Source organism: Mobula birostris, chromosome 5 (genome assembly GCF_030028105.1).
Source record: "Mobula birostris isolate sMobBir1 chromosome 5, sMobBir1.hap1, whole genome shotgun sequence".
NCBI lineage: Eukaryota > Metazoa > Chordata > Chondrichthyes > Myliobatiformes > Myliobatidae > Mobula > Mobula birostris.
Window position 1 is genome coordinate 187,495,194 of NC_092374.1, and position 21,579 is coordinate 187,516,772.

Sequence of the window (21,579 nt, forward strand, 5' to 3'; positions counted from 1 at the left end):
TGACAGAGGCACACACAATTATCAGGGGTATAGACAGAGTAAATGCAAACAGGTCTTTTTCACTGATATTGGGTGGGACTACAATCAACAGTTTACAGGTTAAGGGTGAAAGGTGAAAGTTTAAGGGGAACATGAAAGTCGTCAGAGCAGGGAAGAAGCTGTCAGTACAAGTGGAGCATGCAAGCTCGATTTCAACGTTGGAGAGAAGTGAGGATGGGCACACAGATGGTTGCGGGTATGGAGGGATACGGTCCTGGTGCAGGTCAATGGGAGTTTAAATGGGTTGGCATGGACTAGATGGGCCGACAGGCCTGTTTCTGTGTCATATTTTTCTATGACACTCCCTCCTCAGGGCCACTTCTCCCAAAACCTCCTCTGCAGTCGGGTCAGAGTTGACTCCAGAACAACTCCAAACATTCTGTGTCACCACTTCATATCTCAACCTGTCAATCATGAAGGACAATTGCATTCCGGATGCCACAGGAATCCAGAGACTCTGTGGGGATGGGGGTGGGGGTGTGTGGGAGGAGTTCATTTTGTCAACATGAGTCACTTGGTATTTCTGCTGAAATGCAAGTTAGACAATAACAGGTACCTGGAGATCCTTTCCTTGACCAGCACATGAATATAATAGCATATGCTGTAGAAAACACCAGCCCCACCATCGATGTAACGGCAGCTCCTACATCCTCTCGTCCGAGGCCTGCAATTAAAAACATTGAATAACTGTATCTGTAACCAGATCAAGGTCATAAGAGGAGAGAATGCTGCCTCTTGAACAGAAGGCTGATGCCCAGATGAACTGAAAAACTCAGCTAATTTCCTGTGAAGAGGGACAGCAGTGAACTTCTCCAAGTTCACAGCACCTTTCATCACACTCTGTTCAAGAGCAGATCTCTGCCAATGATCTCGTGCAGTCAGTGTTGGAGGGAATGTGGAACGTGGTTTATACTGAGCAAGGCTGAACAAAAAGCAGTGTGACAGAAACCGACAAGCTGATGAGTGATGCTGATTTCATATTTCCTCACGATACAGAGGGACGTCACTGACACTTTGTCAGTTCTCAGAGCAAATCTCATCAACCCCATTCCCAACCACCCCCCCTATTTCCCTGCAACCTATTTCTTGTCCGTGCTTCACCTGCTACTTGCTGAGGATTCCCAGCAGATTCAGTTTTTAATTCCAGGAGCAGGTGATTTAGTCCCTCGAACTGTTCATGGCTGACAAATGACCTAGCTCCACATGGCCAGTGTTACAGAGGCTTTGTGGGGACGGGGATTGAGACCAGAACCCCCAGGATCCAGATATAGATCTGGGAAATCTACACCACACTCACTCAAATAGCAAAAGTAAAACAGAGAGAATCAGCAAAGCCACAGGAAGGAATGGAGGGAGGAGGAAAGAAAATCAGCACCGGCAGAATAAATGGTTGTTGTCGAGGTGTTTGGGAGCCCTGAGGGATGAAGGTCAGTAATTAATAGCTGCAGATGTCCCAGTTCAGAGCTGCGATAGTGAAACCAATTGTTACAGGGGTGGTCAAAAACACATGATGCAGTTACCATGCAGTTCCACTAGAGGGGAGTGTTGCACAGGGAATGACATCACGTGCCCCTGACATGGAAATAATGGGCATGAGGGTGACCAGCACCCACAGTGCCCAGTTACATTTATACAGTGGGTGTTACTCCTTTTTCACCCCAGGAAAAGGGATTCCCAGTTGGAAAACACTGGAACAAACCAATTTTCTGCAATTAAATTTCCTGCCCCAAGTTTCCCAGTCCCAGATGCCCTCAAGTAGCAGCAGGACTCTCTATCTCCCCGTGATCTTTAATTCAGACCATAAGACCATAAGATATAGGAGCAGAATTAGGCATTTGGCCCATTGAGTCTGCTCTGCCATTTCATCACGGTTGACCCAATTTTCCTCTCAGCCCCAATCTCTGCCTTCTCCCTGTATCCTTTCATGCCCTGACCAATCAAGAATCTATCAACCTTTTCCTTAAATAGGCCATACATAAAGATCTGGCCTCTACAGCTGCATGTGGCAAAGAATTCCACAGATTCTGTCTGAAGAAATTCCTCCTCATCTCCGTTCTAAAAGGACTCCACTCTATTCTGAAGCTGTATCCTCTGGTCTTCAACTCTCCCACCGTAGGAAAGATCCTTTCCATATCCACTACATCAAGGCCTTTCACCATTCGATAGGTTTCAATGAGGTCACCCCTCATCCTTCTGAATTCCAGTGAACACAGGCCTGGAGCCATCAAACGTTCTTCATATGACAAGCTATTCAATCTTGGAATCACTTTCGTGAATCTTCTTTGAATCCTCTCCAGTTTTAGCACATCCCTTCTAGGGTGCCCAAACCTGCTCACAATACTCATCAGTGCTTCATAAAGTTTCAACATTACCTCCTTGTTTTTCTATTCTAGTCCACCTGAAATAAATGCTAATATTGTAGTTGCTTTCCTCATCACAGACTCCACCTGCAAATTAACCTTTAGGGAGTCCTGCACAAGGACTCTCAAATCCCATTGCACCTCATTGTTTTGTACTTTCTGTCCATTTTTTGATTCTCTGGATTCTATTTTATCTTCTTATATATGGAAAAATAAGTGTTCTAGACGAAACAAAATTCATCTTCAGAAAGCTAAAAAGAATGGAGGGCTAGCTTTATCGAATTTTACGTTTTTATTATAGGGCAGTTAATATATGTAATACTACATTTTGGTTATATTACATTAATCATGAGGATTATCTGATGTGGGTTTCTTTAGAAGCTAACTCTGTTGATAAATTTTCGATTAGTTATATTCTTGGATCCTCACTTCCTTTGTCTTTGAGTAAGTTAACTGACAATTTGGTAGTTAAACATACTTTGAGGATATGGGTACAATTCCGAAAATACTTTGGCTCATTGAGATTTTCTCTTTAAGTCCTCTTTTTTCTAATTTTTTTTTAAACCTTCCATGATCGATGTGGCCTTTTGCTTGAGCAATTGTCAACTAAATATAGCTTACCTAAAACTCACTTTTTTCGATACCTACAAATTAGAGATTTTTTACGGTCTCAAATCTGTACATTTCCTAAAAGTCCTGATAAGAACCTATTAAATGTGATTTCTAATTTGAAACCTTTTGATAATGGATCTATAATCTAATATTTACAGATATAGATCCATTGGTTGCTGGGAATGAGAAGTGCCCCTTTAGATAAAACTAAAACTCTTTGGGAACAAGACTTACAGACTTCAATTTTGGAGGAAACATGGAAGGAATTTTCAAATTGATTAACACTTCTTTGTTACGTGCCCGCCACTCTCTTCTACAATTTAAAGTGGTCCATAGGGCCCATATGACCAAAGATAAGTTGTCTCGCTTTTATTTCGATATATCTCCTTATTGTGATAAATGTAATAATGGAGAAGCTTTGCTCATTCATATGTTTTGGACATGCCCAAGTCTTGAAAAATATTGGAAGGAAGTATTTCAAACCTTCTCAGTACTTTTCAAAGTAAACTTTAAGCCTAATCCTTTGACTGCTCTATTTGATATTGTTGTAGGGAAGGATATTATTTTGGAGTCAGCTGATTTGCACATTCCAGCTTTTATCTCTCTTATGGCAAGGATAGCACTTTTGCTTAAATGGAAAGAACTAGTCTTGCCTACTTACGCTCAATGGCTACGTGATGTAATGTCATGTTTAAATTTAGAGAAGATTCGGTGTTCAACTTCTGAACCTAAACAAGACTTTCAAACAATATGGGGACCTTTTTTTGAATTATTTTCAAAACCTTTGATTTGCTGTTGAAGCACAGCTGATGGCTAATAATATACTTTTTTCTCTTCCTTCTTCTTCTTCACTAATCAGCTTCGGTTTTGGTAGTGGGCTAGATATCTTTTCTATACTAATTACTATATTTCAATTTTGTGATTAATTAATCTGTATGAATATGTGGAGGCACACATAATAGTGAAATTTAAGAGACTACTAGACAGGTATATGGACGAATTTGATGTGGGGGGTTATATGGGAGGCAGGGTTTGAGGGTCGGCACAACAATGTGGGCTGAAGGGCCTGTACTGTGTTGTATGTTCTAATATAGGGTAAGGAGTTTTTATGTATGATTCAGTATAACGTATTTGATATATATTTTTTTCTTGAACTTTCTTGAAACACAGATCCTTATCTGTGGTCTTGCCAACATCTGTCTCCACAACCTCTCCACCAACTGTCCTGACACTCTGGTTCCCATCTCCCTGCAACTCTCGTTTAAATCCCACCATGAAGCATTAACAAATCTTCCCTCTCCAGTTCAGGTACAAACCGTCCCTTCTGTATTTGTCTCACCAAAGTGATATATCTGTTGTTGAAGGGGATGGCCACAGGGGTACTTTACACTGGGTCCTTAACCTCTTTCCCCTTCCTGACTGTCACCCAGTTTCCTGTGTCCTGCATCTTGGGTGTAACTACCACTTGATATGTCTTATCTATCAGCCCTTCAGCATCATCAATGATCTGGAATTCATCCAGTTTCAGCTCCAGTTCCTTAACACTGTTTGTTAGAAGCTGCAGCTGGATGCACTTCTCCCTGTTGTAGTCACCAGAGACACTGGAGGTCTCCCTGCTTTCCCACAGCATGTAAGAGGAGCATTTCACTATCCTGCCTGGCATCTCTACAGTCCTAACTGGGCATATATAAAGAAGAGAAGGGAAAAAAATTCAAGGTTGATTTCATTGTCTTCCCTGAGTGAAGCCTCCCTTTGAAGAGCAAAAACCTCGAAGAGCTAAAGTCTCAAGATCACCACTCTGAATAAGTCCACTGAGACGATGAACACTGTACTTGCCCCTGCCTTTCTTTAACTTGCTCTTACTAATCAATCCTAAATGCCGATTGGTGGCTGGTCACCAAACCATGACCCACTGCTGCCTTTTATACTCAAGAAGTGAACTAGGTTGATGTCCCCTCTTCTCCAAACTTCTGATGTCTGGATTGGCTGCTGGTCAAAGCTCTTTTTCTTGTAAAATTTGACTTCTTGTAAAATTTAACTACTTCACCCTTTAACTGTCTCAGATCCATTCAGCACAGCCCTAGTTTCTGCAGATTCTGCTCAATAAGCATAAACCAGAATCCTTAAACACCAATTTCTCCTTCCTGTGATTTGGGACACAAAATTCCTCTGTGTCTCCAAGAGCTGTTCAGGACTTGTCAGAATCCTGATGCCAACATGAATTTGTCTTGCTGTAGAGTGGCATGTATCCCTGGTTTTGCTCATTCCCATCTATTAATCCCTGTTGGCCACAGAGCTGCTACCACTTCTCCTTACTCCATTGGGAAATGTCGTCATGCAACCTGTTACTCCTCCGTCAATCTGAGACAAGTTGTAATCCAAACACAAATCCTTGCAGGACACCATTAGTCATATTATCCCAACATGAGCCACGTAATCTACTGCAAATTATCCCCACACTGCCTTGTCCCATTGAGGCAACTGTCTGCTCAGGTCAACATTTTGTCTTCAGTTCCACGAGCATCAGTGAAATGCCATTAAAGTCTAAACCTCCAGCAGATCTCCCTCTGGGAAAGGACTTCAGCTGTGGGACTGAGGACTTCAGGTGCGGGTGGTCCTGGTAAAGCAGTTCACAACATCCTGACTGAGATACTCTCTCCATTCCAACCAAACTCCAGAGAACCGAGTTCATCATTTATATGAAAATACAGAATAATATTTCAGCACATACCTTTAAATGCCATCCAGAAAATTGTAGCAATGACGATGATAATGAGAAAACCAACATTACTGACAGACATCCATCTTTGAAATTTATCTTCATCCTCTTTGGATAAATGAAAATTAATCAGTTTGAAAGCCATAGTAACTGATCTACACAAATTATTTCACATAAGCATCAATTTACAATGTGTTCTTGGTAATGAAGATGGTCCCCGAGTCAGTCAGGCTTCTTAAAGACAGGGAAACCCAACCAGTTCAGAAATGGAGCAGAAATCAGAATACCGGACTGAAGAAAGTCCAGGGATCACACTGGCAGCAAGCAGAGAATCCAGGAAACAACAGAAAAACACAAACAAACACATATTTGATAACTTCCGTAATCCCTTATCAAGTGTCTGCACATGCAGAATTGGCAGATACACTGCAGTCTCCCTGTGTACATATCCAGCAGATGAGGTAACAATCCACTACAAATCAGCTTTGTATTATTCTAGAGATGGTGAAGGTTTCAGTTGATGTGGTCCTGCCTCTGGTGACAATACCCAGCCCCAGCTACAGCACTGAGGTTCCACTGTGAAGCCTGTTCTGCTGTTGAGGACTGAACCATCACCACACCCAGATGCTCAAGGCTTCAAACAGTGTTCTGGCCCAAGAAAAAACTGAACTCAATGTGATTGCAGACTAAACTGTCCAAATGCTGGGACATTTAACATGGATAAGGGTAGTGGTTGTCCAGGAAGTCCATTGGGAACCAGTGATACATGTCTGAGGCATTGTCCACCATAAGATTCAAGGGACACTTTTCCTTCACCCAGATATTTTAATTCATTCAGACTGATGTGTTCAGTAATTTTTGTTTAGAAGACTCCAAGACCATAAGACATAGCAGCAGAATTAGGCTATTTGGCCCATCTGCTCTGCCAATCGATCATGGCTAATTCTTTTAGTCATAGTCATAGTCATACTTTATTAATCCCGGGGGAAATTGGTTTTCGTTACAGTTGCACCATAAATAATTAAATAGTAATAAAACCATAAATAATTAAATAGTAATATGTAAAATATGCCAGTAAATTATGAAATAAGTCCAGGACCAGCCTACTGGCTCAGGGTGTCTGACCCTCCAAGGGAGGAGTTGTAAAGTTTGATGGCCACACGCAGGAATGACTTCCTATGACGCTTTGTGTTGCATCTCGGTGGAATGAGTCTCTGGCTGAATACACTCCTGTGCCCACCCAGTACATTATGTGGTGGATGGGAGACATTGACCAAGATGGCATGCAACTTGGACAGCATCCTCTTTTCAGACTCCACCGTCAGAGAGTCCAGTTCCATCCCCACAACATCACTGGCCTTACGAATGAGTTTATTGATTCTGTTGGTGTCTGCTACCCTCAGCCTGCTGCCCCAGCACACAACAGCAAACATGATCGCACTAGCCACCACAGACTCGTAGAACATCCTCAGCATCGTCCGACAGATGTTAAAGGACCTCAGTCTCCTCAGGAAATAGAGACGGCTCTGACCCTTCTTGTAGACAGCCTCAGTGTTCTTTGACCAGTCCAGTTTATTGTCAATTTGTATCCCCAGGTATTTGTAATCCTCCACCATGTCCACACTGACCCCCTGGATGGAAACAGGGGTCACCGGTGCCTTAGCTCTCCTCAGGTCTACCACCAGCTCCTTAGTCTTTTTCACAATTAAGCTGCAGATTATTCTGCTCACACCATGTGACAAAGTTTCCTATCGTAGCCCTGTACTCAGCCTCATCTCCCTTGCTGATGCATCCAACTATGGAAGAGTCATCAGAAAACTTCTGAAGATGACAAGACTCTGTGCAGTATTTGAAGTCCGAGGTGTAAATGGTGAAGAGAAAGGGAGACAAGACAGTCCCCTGTGGAGCCCCAGTGCTGCTGATCACTCTGTCGGACACACAGTGTTTTTTAAACCTTCTCAGTCCCACTCCCTGGCCTTCTCCCCATAACCTTTAATGCTGTGGCCAATCAACAACTTATCAATTTCTGCTTCAAATACAACCAACGACCTGGCCTCCACAGCTGCCTGTGTTAACAAATTGCACAAATTTACCATCTTCTGGCCAAAGAAATTTCTCCGGATCTCTGTTTCAAATGGATGCCCCTCTATCCTGGGGTGCCCTCTTGTTCTAGGCTTCCTCACCATGGGAAACATCCTTTCCACATCTACTCTGTCTATGTTGCAAAGAACAGGTGAGCCCAAACGCAGGACACTGGCACGGAGATAGAGTTAGGATACAGACGAGGGCGTGAGCGTGGCGGGAGCTGAACGGCAAACCGGAGGGTGAACGGAAAAGCAGGAGGCAGGCAAAACATCTCTTGACACTGGGTGTTGCTGGAGCTGAACGGTAAACAGGAGGGTGAGCGGAAAAGCAGGAGGCAGGCAAAACATCTCTTGACACAGGGTGTTGCTGGAGCTGAATGGTAAACAGGAGACAGGTGACAGGCAACACTTATCTTAACACAGAGAGACAGGATTACACAGGTAAACCTCGGTACTGAAGTAAAACTTAGAATACAAAATCCTAAGTGGCCAGGAACGTAAATTACCACACTGACTGATACAATGATCTGGCGATGAGTGGATGCAAAGCCAGGGTATTTATGCTGAGGGTCGAGATGAGAATCAGGTGTGCCACAATCAAAGGGAATTAGGAGAATATGGGGAATTAACGGTCGGGACCGTGACAGTCAAGGCCTTTCAAAATTCAAAATCCTTCTAAGTTCAGCGAGTACAGACCCAGAGCCATCAAACGTTCCTCATATGATAACCCTTTCATTCCCAGAATCAACCTTGTGAACCTCCTCTGAACCTTCTCAAATGCCAGCACATCTTTTCCAAGATCAGGAGCCCAAAACTGTTCACAATATTCAAGGTGAGGCCTCACCAGTGCCTTATAAAACCTCAGCCATCACATCCCTGCTCTTATATTCTAGTCCTCCTGAAATGAATGTTAACATTGCATTTGCCTTCCTCACCACTGACTCAACCTGCAAGATAAACTTTAGAGTGTTCTGCACAGGGATTCCTAAGGGCCTTTGCATCTCAGACTTTTGGATTTTCTCCGCTTCGAAAGTAGTCCGCACATTTATTTCTACTACCAAGGTGTATGACAATGCATTTTCCAACATTGCATTTCATTTGCCGCTCTCTTGTCCATCTCCTCATCTGTCTAAGTCCTTCTGCACCCTTCCTTTTTCCTCAACACTACCAGCTCCTCCACCAATCTTTGTATCGTCTGCAAACTTGGCAGCAAAGCCATCTATTCCAGGCTTTCTCAACCGGGGCTCCGTGAGAGTTTGTGATTGAAAAAATAAACTTTGTTTATTTGAACTCCATGCAACGTGTGCCGCTAGCACTCACAGTGGTGGGCAGTGACCGAGCAGACACGTTAGCAATCTCATTCCAGGTCTCTCAGCCCAGTATGGCAGTGCAGAGTAGGGCCGTGTTTATTTGGCCATTGACAGTTGTTGAGAACTGTATTGCATGGAGGGGAGGACGGAAGACTGATAAATGGTGAGCGCGGTACTGTATGGAGGGGAGGACGGTAGGTTGATGAGGAGCATGAAGTTTGCTTTCAGAACATTGAATGGGCTCACCTGTTTTTATATTTTACTAACCGCTGTGTTTTACAGACTTGTCTGATGTTCCAGTGTGGTGATTTTTGAATTACAATCTGAGTCATTTCACTGCACTAGTGCAACAACGGACAATAAAAGTCTGTCTCTACAATGAAAGCTATTTATCAACGGGTTTTACATGGACTGGTGATCCACGTTGTCCTGTTCCATTGTGCCCAGTCTGTGACAAACAACTTACTGCGTCCTTCCTGTGTCTCCTCTTCTCTTCAGCAGTCGCTCTTCCAGATCCCTGAAGACTCTTGGCTACACCGTGGATCAGCGTTCCCCAGCGGTCTCTGGCACAAGCCAGCTGCCGCCACTCATTGACCTCGATATTTGGCTGAGAGAGCTGCTGCTTTTGTTGGTCTTTGTACCTCTTGTGCAGGACACTGTGATCTCTCTTCCCCTGAGGGAGTTCTCTGTAGAGTACAGCTTTCGGTAACCTGGAGTTGTCCATGTGAGACGTGTGGCCTGGCCAGCAGAGCTGCCTGAGCAGCAAAGTGGCTTCAATGCTTGGAAGTTGAGCCTTCTCCAAGACCTCATTGTTGGAGACACGATCCGGTCAGCTGATCCCCACGATGGAGCAAAGGCAGCACTGATGGAAGTACCTGAGCAACTGGATTTGCCTGCGGTACAAGACCCAGGCTTCGGAGCCGTATAGCAGTGTTGTGATGACAGCAGCCCTGTACACCTGGATTTTTGTGGACAGACACAGCTGGTGTTCTTCCACACGTTTCTCGAGGCAACTGAAGACACTGCTACCTCTGGCAAGTCGATTGTCAACGTCCCTCACTACTGTAGCGTCACTGGATATGACACTGCCCAGGTAGGTGAACTGCTCAAACGTGGTGAGAGGGTGGTTGTCAATGACAATCTGAGATGGGTTGTAAACCCCACGAGGGGACTTCTGATGGAGGATCATTGTTTTCTTCAGACTGACCATTAACCCCAAAGCCCTTGCAGCCTTGGTGAACTGAGTGACTGCAGCCTGTAGCATGTCCTCTGTGTGAGTGAGACGAGCACCGTTGTCCATAAATAGTAGCTCGAGAATGGGCTTTAGCATGGATTTTGTTCGGGCGAGAAGGTGACCACCCTCAAACAGTTCGATAAGTCAACGTGTTCATGACATGTGACTTGATGCTGAATAGGTTTTGCGTGACAAAGTGAAAAACAACAGCTTCTCTATCCAGGGTGATGAGTCAACAAATTTGATCAATAAATGTCATGTTGTAGCACTTGTAAAATTTGCAAATGTTGTTGAAATTCAAGAAAACTTTTTCTGTTGCAAACAGCTGCAAGAAACAAGCAAAGGCTAAGGTATATTTAATGTTTTGTCTTCGTATCTGGAAACGAAAGGTCTGTCTTGGAGGAACCATGTTGGCATCTGTACTGATGGTGCCCTCGATGGCTCCAGGAGGGGTTTCATTTCTCTTGTAACAAAGACAATCCTGATGGTGTCACAACACACTGCTTTCTTCACAGGGAGGTGCTGACGTCAACAACTCTTGGAGACGAAATGAAAAAGTTCTGGATGATGGTTCAAAAATGGTTGACTTTATTAAACAAAGACCAGTTCACTTGAGAATGTTTAAAAAAGTGTGAAAACCCCCTGGATTAACTGCAGAATAAAATTGAATAGTATATTTCTTCCCTTTCAACACAAGCGTATGACTAGGTGAGGGACCCTTTCGCTGAATTTTCTGCTTAGCCTGAGAACTTGACTTTTTTTTAGATTAGATTATGAGGACACTCAGTCCTCGTATATTGACATTTATAAATGCATGCATTAAAAAATGATACAATGTTCCTCCAGAATGATATCACAGAAACACAGGACAGACCAAGACTGAAACTGACAAAACCACATAATTATAACATATAGTTACCAACAGTGCAAAGCAATACCATAATGTGATAAAGAGCAGACCATGGGCACAGTAAAAAAAAGTCTCAAAGTCCCGATAGCCCCACCATCTCATGCAGACGGTAGAAGGGAGAAACTCTCCCTGCCATGAACCTCCAAGCGCCACAAACTTGCCGATGCAGCACCATTGGAAGCACCCAACTGCAGCGGACTCTTGAGTCCATCCGAAAACTTCGAGCCTCCGACCAGCCCTCTGACACCGAGCACCAAGCACTGTCCTCTGCCAAATGCTTTGACCCCACCCCGGCCACCGAACAACAAGCAAGGCCAAGGACTCGGGCCCTTGCCCTCCATAGATTCTGGATCACACAGTAGCAGCGGCAGCGAAGCAGGCATTTCAGAAGTTTCACCAGTGTTCCTCTGTGCTCTCACGTCTGTCTCCATCAAATCGGGATTGTGCACTGCACCCTACTTGACAGATAACAGACGTTTGAGAGAAAAGGAGGAACATGCACTCAAGATGGGATTTACTGACCTGCCCCTGGACAAGTGCTGGATTTCTGTGAAAGAAGAGTATCCTGCCATTCATAGGAAAGCAATAAACATTTTGCTGCAGTTCTCAACTTTGTACATGTGCCAGCAAGCTTTTTATTGTTTGACAAGCAACATGAGCATGAAGAGTTGCTTGCTCATTTCAGTTGAAGGTGAAATCTGTGTGTGCTTATCTCAAGTTTGACCCAGAATTGGGTATTTGTGCAGCAAAAAACAAACACGGGTTTCACATGCTAGGCCTATATTTGTGCCTGATCATGTCACTTAGTACGAAAATGTTTTTTCAAAGTCTTGTATAAAATTGTGTCTTAGGCTATATTTTTATTCATATTGCATTGGCTTATGGTTTTTAGTAACTTTACTATTCAACGTAGTCAATAAATTTTCATGTTGCAAATAGCATTAATTAAAGTCGATTTACAACCTTTATTTCAATTAAATTTACCGAGCCTTAAGTCAGATTACTAACTTAAGTCAGTTATTTAACAGAAATTTGTTATGCTTTGCCCTATGAAATTTTTAAATTCATAAGAAAGGGAAAGAAAGAGATTAATTTCAAGACTGGTTAGTTAAACTTAACTGCCTGTTTTTTCAAGAAAGGTTGGCTAAAAATTCATTCTGTACTCAAAAGAGCAATGATGATTATTTTTGGATTATTATATCTAGAATTTACTAACCACAATAACGTACTGCGCTGTAGATATAGTAATTTTTTAATCAGGAGATCCCTGAGATCTGAAAATTAATTCAAGGATTCCTCCAGAGCAAAAAGTTTGAGAAAGGCTTGACTAGCTTGTATGTGTTTGGAAGTCGTGCCAAAGTGAATATAGCTCTTATTTATTCGGATTTTTGATGTTGTGTACAAGCTACAGGTTGGTGGGATTTTAATGATGTTTGTATTGTTTTTTTTTGAATTGCCGCTACCATATTGGCTTTGTATATTTTGTTTAATTTATTTTCATACTGCATACGTAACTAGTTGATACACAAGTGTGTGGACCAAAGTTAAGCTTTTGATAGTTGCTTTCTGCACTAAAATATCTCAAACAGATAAAGGAATTAGAGACTTGAAAAAGTATTTGTTGTTCTGAGTGTGTATTCTTCCCAGGCTACAAAATTTGGCAGCAGCAATGTGGTAATTCCAAGCCAGTTTTGACTTTTGTATGCAGTATGTAACCGGGTGACCGTCAGATCTTATTCAGTATCGTTAAAAGTGTACTTAGGCATCCATTTGGGTAATACTAGAATAGTTGTCTGTGCCCTTAAGGGAGATGGTGATGTCATTACACACGCGCAGGATAGTGAGGAGGCTATTTTTGCATTGTACGGAATACCCTGGGTCCTCGAACTTAGAAGTGCAAGAGAAGGCTCATCTGTGGTTTTTTAGAGTCCTCAGGAAATGCAAAGACTGTAAAGTCAAAGTGTGGCAGTAGCCAGGCACAGTGCTCACCTCCTGAAGCTCAGGAATCCAAGTCTGTCACTGTAGACGATGTCCTTAAAGTAGTCGCAGAGCAGGGCAAAGCCACTGGTGAGTTGACTCAAGCAGTGAAAGATCTTACTGTACAGAGAGGTGTGGCATATGCTATTAGCAGTCGACCCAAGTTGCAGCCAAGATTCACAGAGGATGGGCAACCAATATGTTTCACGTGTCAGGTGGGGGGGGGGGACGTGGTCAAGAATTGCCCACAGAAGTGAAGTGCGAGGGACGTAGAGCCGGCATCTTCCAGCTCTCAGGCTGTTGTGAGTCGGGCAATTCGGGACAACCTCACAGATAATGTACAGATGTCCCGTGACCAGTCGTTGCAACGTGCCAGAGGACCATGTACTGTCGTTGTGCTTCAGATACCAGGTGTCACTGTCCATTGTCTGTAACACACAGGTAGTCAAGTGAGCACCCTGACTGAGCAGTTCTTTCGAGAACACTTGAATGGAGAGGGTGAGGATAAGTTGTTCACTGCTGGCTGGATTAGGCTAACAGCCACTGACAGTCTTGATATTCCTTACCTTGGGATTTTTACTTGTTTCTACTTGTTAGGGATTCTGTTAACACTGAACAACCCATCCAGTGCATTGTAGGCATGAACATTATAAGCCAAGGTAGACAACTTGTCTACACAGGATTTGACACAACTCTAGAAGGAAAGTTGGATTCTGGCTGGAGAGATGATTTCCAGAAAGTGCAGATGTGAACTACCAAAAAGAAAGCCATAGTCCGAGTATCAGGAAAAGATACTGAGCACATACCTGCTGGATCTGTAGTTACCATTGTGGCTAGGAAGGCTACTGGAGATGTTGGCTGTGACCATAAGATGTTACCTCAGCCACTTAACACCCTTCTACTGGGAAGTCTAGTAGTTATCACCATGCTCGTTGACTCTCGTAGTCGTACAGTACCAGTACAGAGTTTAGACCTCTTTCAAGAGGATGTATGGCTCTCACCCAGGACCCGACTGCGTATACTGCCAAAGTTAGAGTGTGTAGATAGTGATCAGCAATGTGCTATAAGATTTCAGCGGATCTCAGCTGGCATTGAACAAGTGACAACAAGTGACTGTTGGTGTAAAGGAGGAGGGTAGTAACCACAAGTTAAAGTCAATTCCTGACAAGCTTGACATTGGGGTAGTGAAGAACAACAAGCACAGCTAAGAGCATCACTGGTTAAGTACCTGGCTATCTTCGCTGTTGAAGATGAAGACCTTGGGGACACTGACAAGGTCAAGCATGAAATTCAGTTAATTGATGACGAGCCCGTTTCACAGCCACACCGTCACATTCCGCCCAGTCATTACAGTGAAGTGAAAGTGCACAGCTGAAAGAAGGGTGTGATTCAGGAGAGTGATCGTGCGTGCGTCTCCCCTGTAGAGTTGCTACAGAAGGCTGATGATAGCATAAGACTGTGTGTAGATTATCGGAGACTGAATCTCAAGACCAAATAGGTCACATTCCCCGTCCCCCGTATTGATGAGAGTCTTGATGCCCTGTGGGTAGTGCAATTTTTCTCAACAACAGACCTCACGATTAGTTACCACCAAGTGGTAGTAGAGGAGTGTGATAGGTATCAGACTACTTTTCAACCCCGTTTAGTCTGATCAACCCCGGTTGGGTCACCCGGGCGAGGGTGTATGATGTTGAAGGACCCGAAACACCCGACGACCCCAGGTTACGTCACTGATGATGTGTCCCAGCGCATCCGCAGGATGTATCTCAGAATCACACAAGCTGACTGAGCCAGTGACTCTCAGGAACAGGCTGGGTGACCACCAAGAACAGATTGATGACGACTGGAGAGACAGTTGACAGCTCGGAAAGACGGCAAGCGGGGCAGGGAGGGGTAGCAGCCCAACCTACAGCTTCTGTGAAGAAGAACCTAAGAAAGCTACAGATAAACCCAATGAAGGACACCCCCAGGGGAGCCCGGGGGTGGGGGGGGGGGGAGAATGAGCACCACAATAGGACGGACCTAATAACAACAACCAAGGCAAATGGGTAATTGACGACGAGAGAGAGATGCATTTGCAACAAGGTTTGTAAGAACAAGCACGGCCTAAAGATCCATCAGGTCAGAATGAAGTGCTGGGAGTGGAGAATGCTGCACAGCGCACAGGATTTACGTCTGGTGAGACGCAGGAGGAGCCCGGCCTGGAGTCACCCCACAGAGCCCAGAACCTCCAAGCACCAGAAGCTTCTGTGCCAAGCAACGTAGTTCAACAGCGCCGGATCAAGTGACCCCCAGCCAGCAATAAGGAGGAGTGGCTCCAGTTCGATGGGGATGTATCAAGGATCATACAGACAAGGGAGATTTTGACAGAGGCTTCAGACAATGACCACCATTATTGTCAGCTTTGCCACGGAGAGGTTTGGAATAGAGGAGGGAAAGACCACCAGATCCCAATAAACGATGAACCGCAGGGCAGCCCAGATCCACCAACTGCGCCAAGAGCTCCAGTCCCTGGCACGGCAGTTCACGGTAGCAACGGAGGAGAAATCTCCCCGATTGAGCTCCAGAACATCTGCAAGAAGAAGCTAATGACCCTGCACAGAGCAGAGTGTCACAGGAGGCGAGGGAGAGAAAGAGCCAGGAAGCAAACTGCCTTCATAGCCAACCCGTTTGGTTTTACAAAACAGCTCCCAGGGCAGAAACGCAGTGGCCGCCTTCTGTGCTCTAAAGAAGAGTTAGACCATTTCCTTCATAACATCCTGAGCGACCCTACAAGGGAGCAAGAGCTGGGCCTCCACAGAGCCCTTACAAGCCAACCACTCCCCATAGTGGAGTTCGTTGTGAGGGAGCCCTGTTACATACCTCAAGGAGATCTTGTGACTTTCCTGTGAGAATGATGTAATAGTCTTTTGGAGGTCACCTGATGTAATTTTCCCGCCGATGTGAGGTCACGTGATGACATGTTCACCACGGGTATAAAAGGGAAGACCTCAGGTGACGTAGTTAGTTTTTTTAGGGTTTTCCAGTTAGAACATCAATGAGATACTCCGCTCCGCTGTGTATTTGCAGGAACTGGATGGGCCCAGACCTGCTGGAAGCGTACAACGCTATGCTTCTGGCCGACAGTATGCCCGAGTCCATGAGGAAGGGAATCATCACCCTCATCTATAAGCAGAAGTGGGAAAGGGAGGACATTAGGAATTGGAGACCCATCTCTCTCCTGAATGTGGATTACAAGATCCTGTCCAAGGCTATCGCCAACAGGGTCAAGTCTGCTCTAGGACAGGTGATTCACCCAGACCAAACCTGTGCTGTACAGGGCAGGAAGATCTTAGACAGCTTCGCGCTGCTGAGGGACACCATCGCCTACGTGCAGGACAGGGGAGTGGATGCCTGTCTGGTCAGCTTGGACCAGGAGAAAGCCTTCGACAGGATATCGAACACGTACATGGCGGACGTGCTCTCCAAAATGGGATTTGGGGAGGGAATCCGGAATTGGATCAGACTGCTCTACACAGACATCCGTAGTGCAGTCCAGGTCAACGGGTGGGAAACAGACAGCTTCCCCATCAGATCTGGAGTCAGGCAGGGCTGTCCCCTCTCCCCTGTCTTGTTTGTCTGCTGCATAGAACCCTTTGCGGAAGCCATCAGGAGGGATGAGGGCATAAGAGAGGTGACGCTGCCAGGCAGTGGAGGGACACAAGTGAAAACCACCCTGTACATGGACGACGTCACCGCCTCCTGCTCTGATCCGAGGTCAGTTCGCAGGTTGATTGCGAACAGTTCGAGCTAGCGTCGGGGGCCAGGGTTAACCGCACGAAGAGCGAAGCCATGCTCTTCGGCAACTGGCTCGACCGATCCAGCGTCCCCTTCACCATCAGGTCTGACCACGTGAAGGTGTTGGGGATCTGGTTCGGAGGGGCCGAGGCGTGCAACAAGAACTGGCAGGAGCAGACTGCCAAGGTGAAACAGAAACTGGGACTGTGGGGAGGGCGCTCCCTGTCGATAACGGGCAAGAACCTGGTCATCAGGTGTGAGGTGCTCTCAGGGCTGCTGTACTTGGCGCAGGTCTGGCCCGTTCCCCGCTCCTACAGCTCGGAAATCACCCGAGCTGTCTTCAGATTCGTCTGGGGATCCAAGGTGGAGCGGGTGAGACAGACTGTCATGCACAAGTCCCTGGACAACGGGGGCAAGAACGTCCCCAATGTCGCCCTCACCCTGATGGCCAGCTTCGTATGTGGCTGCATCAGGTTGTGTGTAGAACTCAGGCATGTAGGCACCAAGTACCACTATGTGCCCAGGTTCTACCTGTCGCCCTGGCTACGAAGGATGGGTTTGGCCCCACTCCCGCGCAACGCCCCAGTCAGCTGGTCGTTGCCGGCATACCTGTCCTGTTCTTCCAGGACAACGCCTTTGACCACAGAGCTGGGCCTCCACAGAGCCCTTACAAGCCAACCACTCCCCATAGTAGAGTTCAATGTGAGGGAGCCCTGTTACATACCTCAAGGAGATCCTGTGACTTTCTTGTGAGAATGATGTAATGGTCTTTTGGAGGTCACCTGATGTAATTTTTCCTGCCAATGTGAGGTCTTGTGATGACATGTTCACCACGGGTCTAAAAGGGAAGACCTCAGGTGATGCAGTTAGCTTTTTTGGGGTTTTCCAGTTAGAACGTCAGTGAGATACTCCGCTCCACTGTGTATTTGCAGTATGACGCAGTTTTGATTTTAAACGGAGTTTTATGGTCTAATGTAAGATACGGAAGTCTGAGCCAGCAGTTTGATCATCGCTGCCAGGTTTGTTAGTGTATCTTTTCAGTAGTATTGGAGAGTGAAGACTTCATCGAAGTACAGGATATGAAGGATAAAGAGAAGTCGGGATTGTTCGGCAGTTTAATAAAGGATCGAACTTATTGAGTCTTCTTTGAAGAAGTAGCGACCTGCATCGGCGATAACTCTTGCCAAAAGAGCAAGGAAGTTCATGCAAGGTGCTCTCTAGAAATTAAGGTCAGTTGTTTTAAGCCGTTTATTTCCTTCCTCGTGAATCCTTTGGACAGAACCAGCAAGAAAGTCGCATCTATGAAGAAATCCTTCTCCAGAGAAGTCCCTCCCAATTGAATGTATAAATCTGTTGGACTTTCAAATTTACCATTTTAAGAACTGTATTTGACTTTACCGCTTTAAGAACTGTTTCCGAATTTATCGCTTTAAGAATCAGTACAGAGTGACGATTTGTTGAACGGCTGCATAGTGGTTAACTTCCGGTTAAGATTTTCGTTTGTTTTTATTGTTTATCCGTGTTTAATAAATGTTTGGTTGTTTTTATATAACCTGACTCGCTTGATATTCATTGTTGACGGTTACGTAACAGCCCACCTAGAGGGAAGTCTAGTGTTCGCGGTGCAGCATCCTCTACATCGGTGAAACCCGACACAGATTGGGGGACCACTTCGTCGAGCACCTCCGCTCCTTCCGCCAAGACAGACAGGATCTCCCAGTGGCCACCCACTTCAACTCTGCTTCCCACCCCCATTCAGATATGTCCGTACATGGCCTCCTCTACTGCCATGATGAGGCTAAACCCAGGTTGGAGGAGCATCACGTCATATACCGTCTAGGTAGTCTCCAGCCCCTTGGTATGAACATAGAATTCTCCAACTTCCGGTAATTCCCTCCCCCTCCCCTCCCATATCCCTATGTCACTCTGCCCCCTCCCCCAGCTGCCTAACACCTCCCTCATGGCTCCGCCTCCTTCTACTACCCATTGTGTTTTCCCCTATTCTTTCTTCACCTTTCCTGCCTATCACCTCCCTGCCTCCCCTCCCCCACCCCTTTGTCTTTTCCCTTACTGGTTTTTCACCTGGAACCCACCAGCCTTCTCCTTCCCACCCTCCCCCCACCTTCTTTATAGGGACTCTGCCCCTTCCCCCTACAGTCCTGACGAAGGGTTCCAGCCCGAAACGTCGACCGATCTTTTACACGGATGCCGCCTGACCAACTGAGTTCCTCCAGCGTGTTGTGAGTGTTGCCAGGAGGTTGTGTCTTCAACCAGAGCCATTCTGTGCCAGGACCCAGCAGAGGACCCTACAAGGTGTACAAGCACTGCCTGGAGCTCCTCAGGATTCTTTGGAAGATCCTGCGAGTGATCTGGCACAGGGGGACAGTAGCAGACCAGTGGAGGTACGCAGAGGGGTCTAGATCCCCAAGGAGGAAAATCCATCAAACCTGGAGCAGTTCAGGTCCATCTCGCTGCTTAGTGTGGAAGGGAAAATCTTCTTTAGTGTCTTGTCCCGCTGGATGATGGACTTTCTCCTCAAGAACGCTTATATCGACACTTCAGGGCAGAAGGGTGGAATTCCCGGAGTGCCTGGGTGCCTGGAACACTCTGGAGTCGTCACCCAGCTGATCAGGGAGGTGCACATGGGGAAGGGAGGCCTGGTTGTGCTTTGGCTAGATCTTGCCAATGCTTATGGGTCAATACCCCACAAACTGGTGGAGCTTACACTGGACCAACACCATGTTCCCAGAAAGGTCAAGGACCTCATCATGAACTACTACGGGAAGTTCAGACTGAGAGTCACTGCTGGAGCTGTGACACCAGGCTGGCATAGGCTGGAGAAGGGGATTATAACTGTGTGCACAATCTCCATTATTCTCTTTGCCCTTGCCATGAATATGATAGTCAAGGCAGCTGAGGCAGGGTGTAGAGGCCCGCTGACCAAGTCTGGTGTACGGCAGCCCCCGATCAGAGCCTTTATGGATGACCTCATTGTCACGACAACATCAGTTCCTGGCAGCAGGTGGATCCTCCAGGGCCTGGAAAAGCTCATCGCATGGGCACGGATGAGCTCCAAACCAGCTAAATCCAGGTCCATGGTGTTGAAGAATGGCAAAGTGGTGGACGGGTTTCGTTTTACCTTGGATGGCACTGCAATCCCATCTATCTCCGAGAAGCCAGTCGAGAGCTTGGGGAAGGTCTTCGACTGTAGCCTCAGATGCAGCTGCCGTCCGATCAGCTTCCAAGGAGCTTGAGAGCTGGTTCACAATGGTGGACAAGTCAGGCCTAGCTGGAAGGTTCAAAGCCTGGATTTACCAGCATGGCATCCTACACTGAACCCTATGGTCGCTGCTGGTATACGAGGTGCATGCGACAACTGTGGAGTTGCTGGAGAGAAAGGTCAGTAACTACCTTCGAAGGTGGCTGGGCCAACCTCGTAGTCTGAGTGGTGCAGCACTGTACGGAAGGTGCAATAAGCTGTGACTTCCCTTCAGCAGCCTGGGCGAGGAGTTCGGACTTTCCCCACACAAGAGAGGTGCTGCAGTACAGGGATTCCAAGGGCCCTAAAGTGGCAGCAGCTGGCATCCAGGTATGGACGGGCAGGAAGTGGAAGGCACAGGGAGGGCTGGTGGTAGCAGAGTCCCGGCTGAGACACAGGGCTCTGGTGGGGACAGTGTCAACTGGGCGAGTGGGGCTGGACTCCCTTTCACAACCTCGCTATGACAAGGCCAAAGGCAAGGACAGACACCAACTAGTTCTGGAGGAAGTGCGGGCTGGCGTTGGAGAGGAGAGGAATAGCAGGATGGTGGGCATGCAGCAGCAGGGAGCATGGACAAGGTGGGAAGGTGTGCTGGAGCGGAAAATCTCCTGGAAAATCTTCTGGCAGGCAGAACCCCAGCGCATTAAATTTATGATCCAGGCTGTCTATGATGTCTGGCCAGGCCCTGCAAACCTCAATGTCTGGGCAAGAGCAATACACCAGCATGTCCTCTCTGTCCAGGAAGAGGATCACTGGAGCACATCCTTAGCGGCTGCCCTAAAGCCTTGGGGGAAGGTCGCTACCGGTTTCATCATGACCAGGTGCTGAAGCCAGTGGCAGAGAGCATTGCGATGGCCATGACCACCAGCAAACAGAGTGGTCAGAGGAAGAACATCTCCTTTGTCAGAGCCGGAGCACAGCCCCCACGTCAGCCCAGACCAGCATCATCATCGGGCCTGCCGCAGCAGATTGGCTGCTTTAAGTTGACCTGGTGAGGCAGCTGAAGTTTCCCAACCAAATAGCAACAACTTCGCTGAGGCCGGATGTGGTCCTTTCTTCAGTGTCCTCGAAGCAGTTTGTCCTCATTCAGTTGACAGTTCCCTGGGAGGACCGCATTGAGGAGGCAAATGAGTGGAAGCGGGCCAAGTGCCAGGAGCTGGTGGAGCAGAGCTGGAGGCAAGGCTGGAGGGCTCGCTGTGAGCCCATCGAAGACGGATGCAGGGGTTTTGCCGGCCACTCACTCTGCAGAGTCTACACCCTACTTGGCATCACTGGGGCTGGCAAGAGGAAAGCTATCA

General features: G+C 46.4%; 1 protein-coding gene across 5 annotated transcripts in view; it reads right to left on the bottom strand.

The window, feature by feature from the left end:
* Positions 1 to 21,579, bottom strand: part of LOC140198141 (uncharacterized) — a 197,954-nt gene that overhangs the window by 29,926 nt on the left and 146,449 nt on the right. For 4 of the 5 annotated variants that reach the window (XM_072259103.1, XM_072259102.1, XM_072259100.1 and 1 more), the window contains 2 exons: positions 5,743 to 5,838; positions 596 to 703 (listed from right to left, as the gene is read on the bottom strand). In XM_072259103.1, coding sequence (XP_072115204.1) covers positions 596 to 703; positions 5,743 to 5,838 — 204 coding nt within the window. The remainder of the gene's footprint in view (positions 1 to 595; positions 704 to 5,742; positions 5,839 to 21,579) is intronic. The other variant, XM_072259101.1, reaches the window with a different exon arrangement.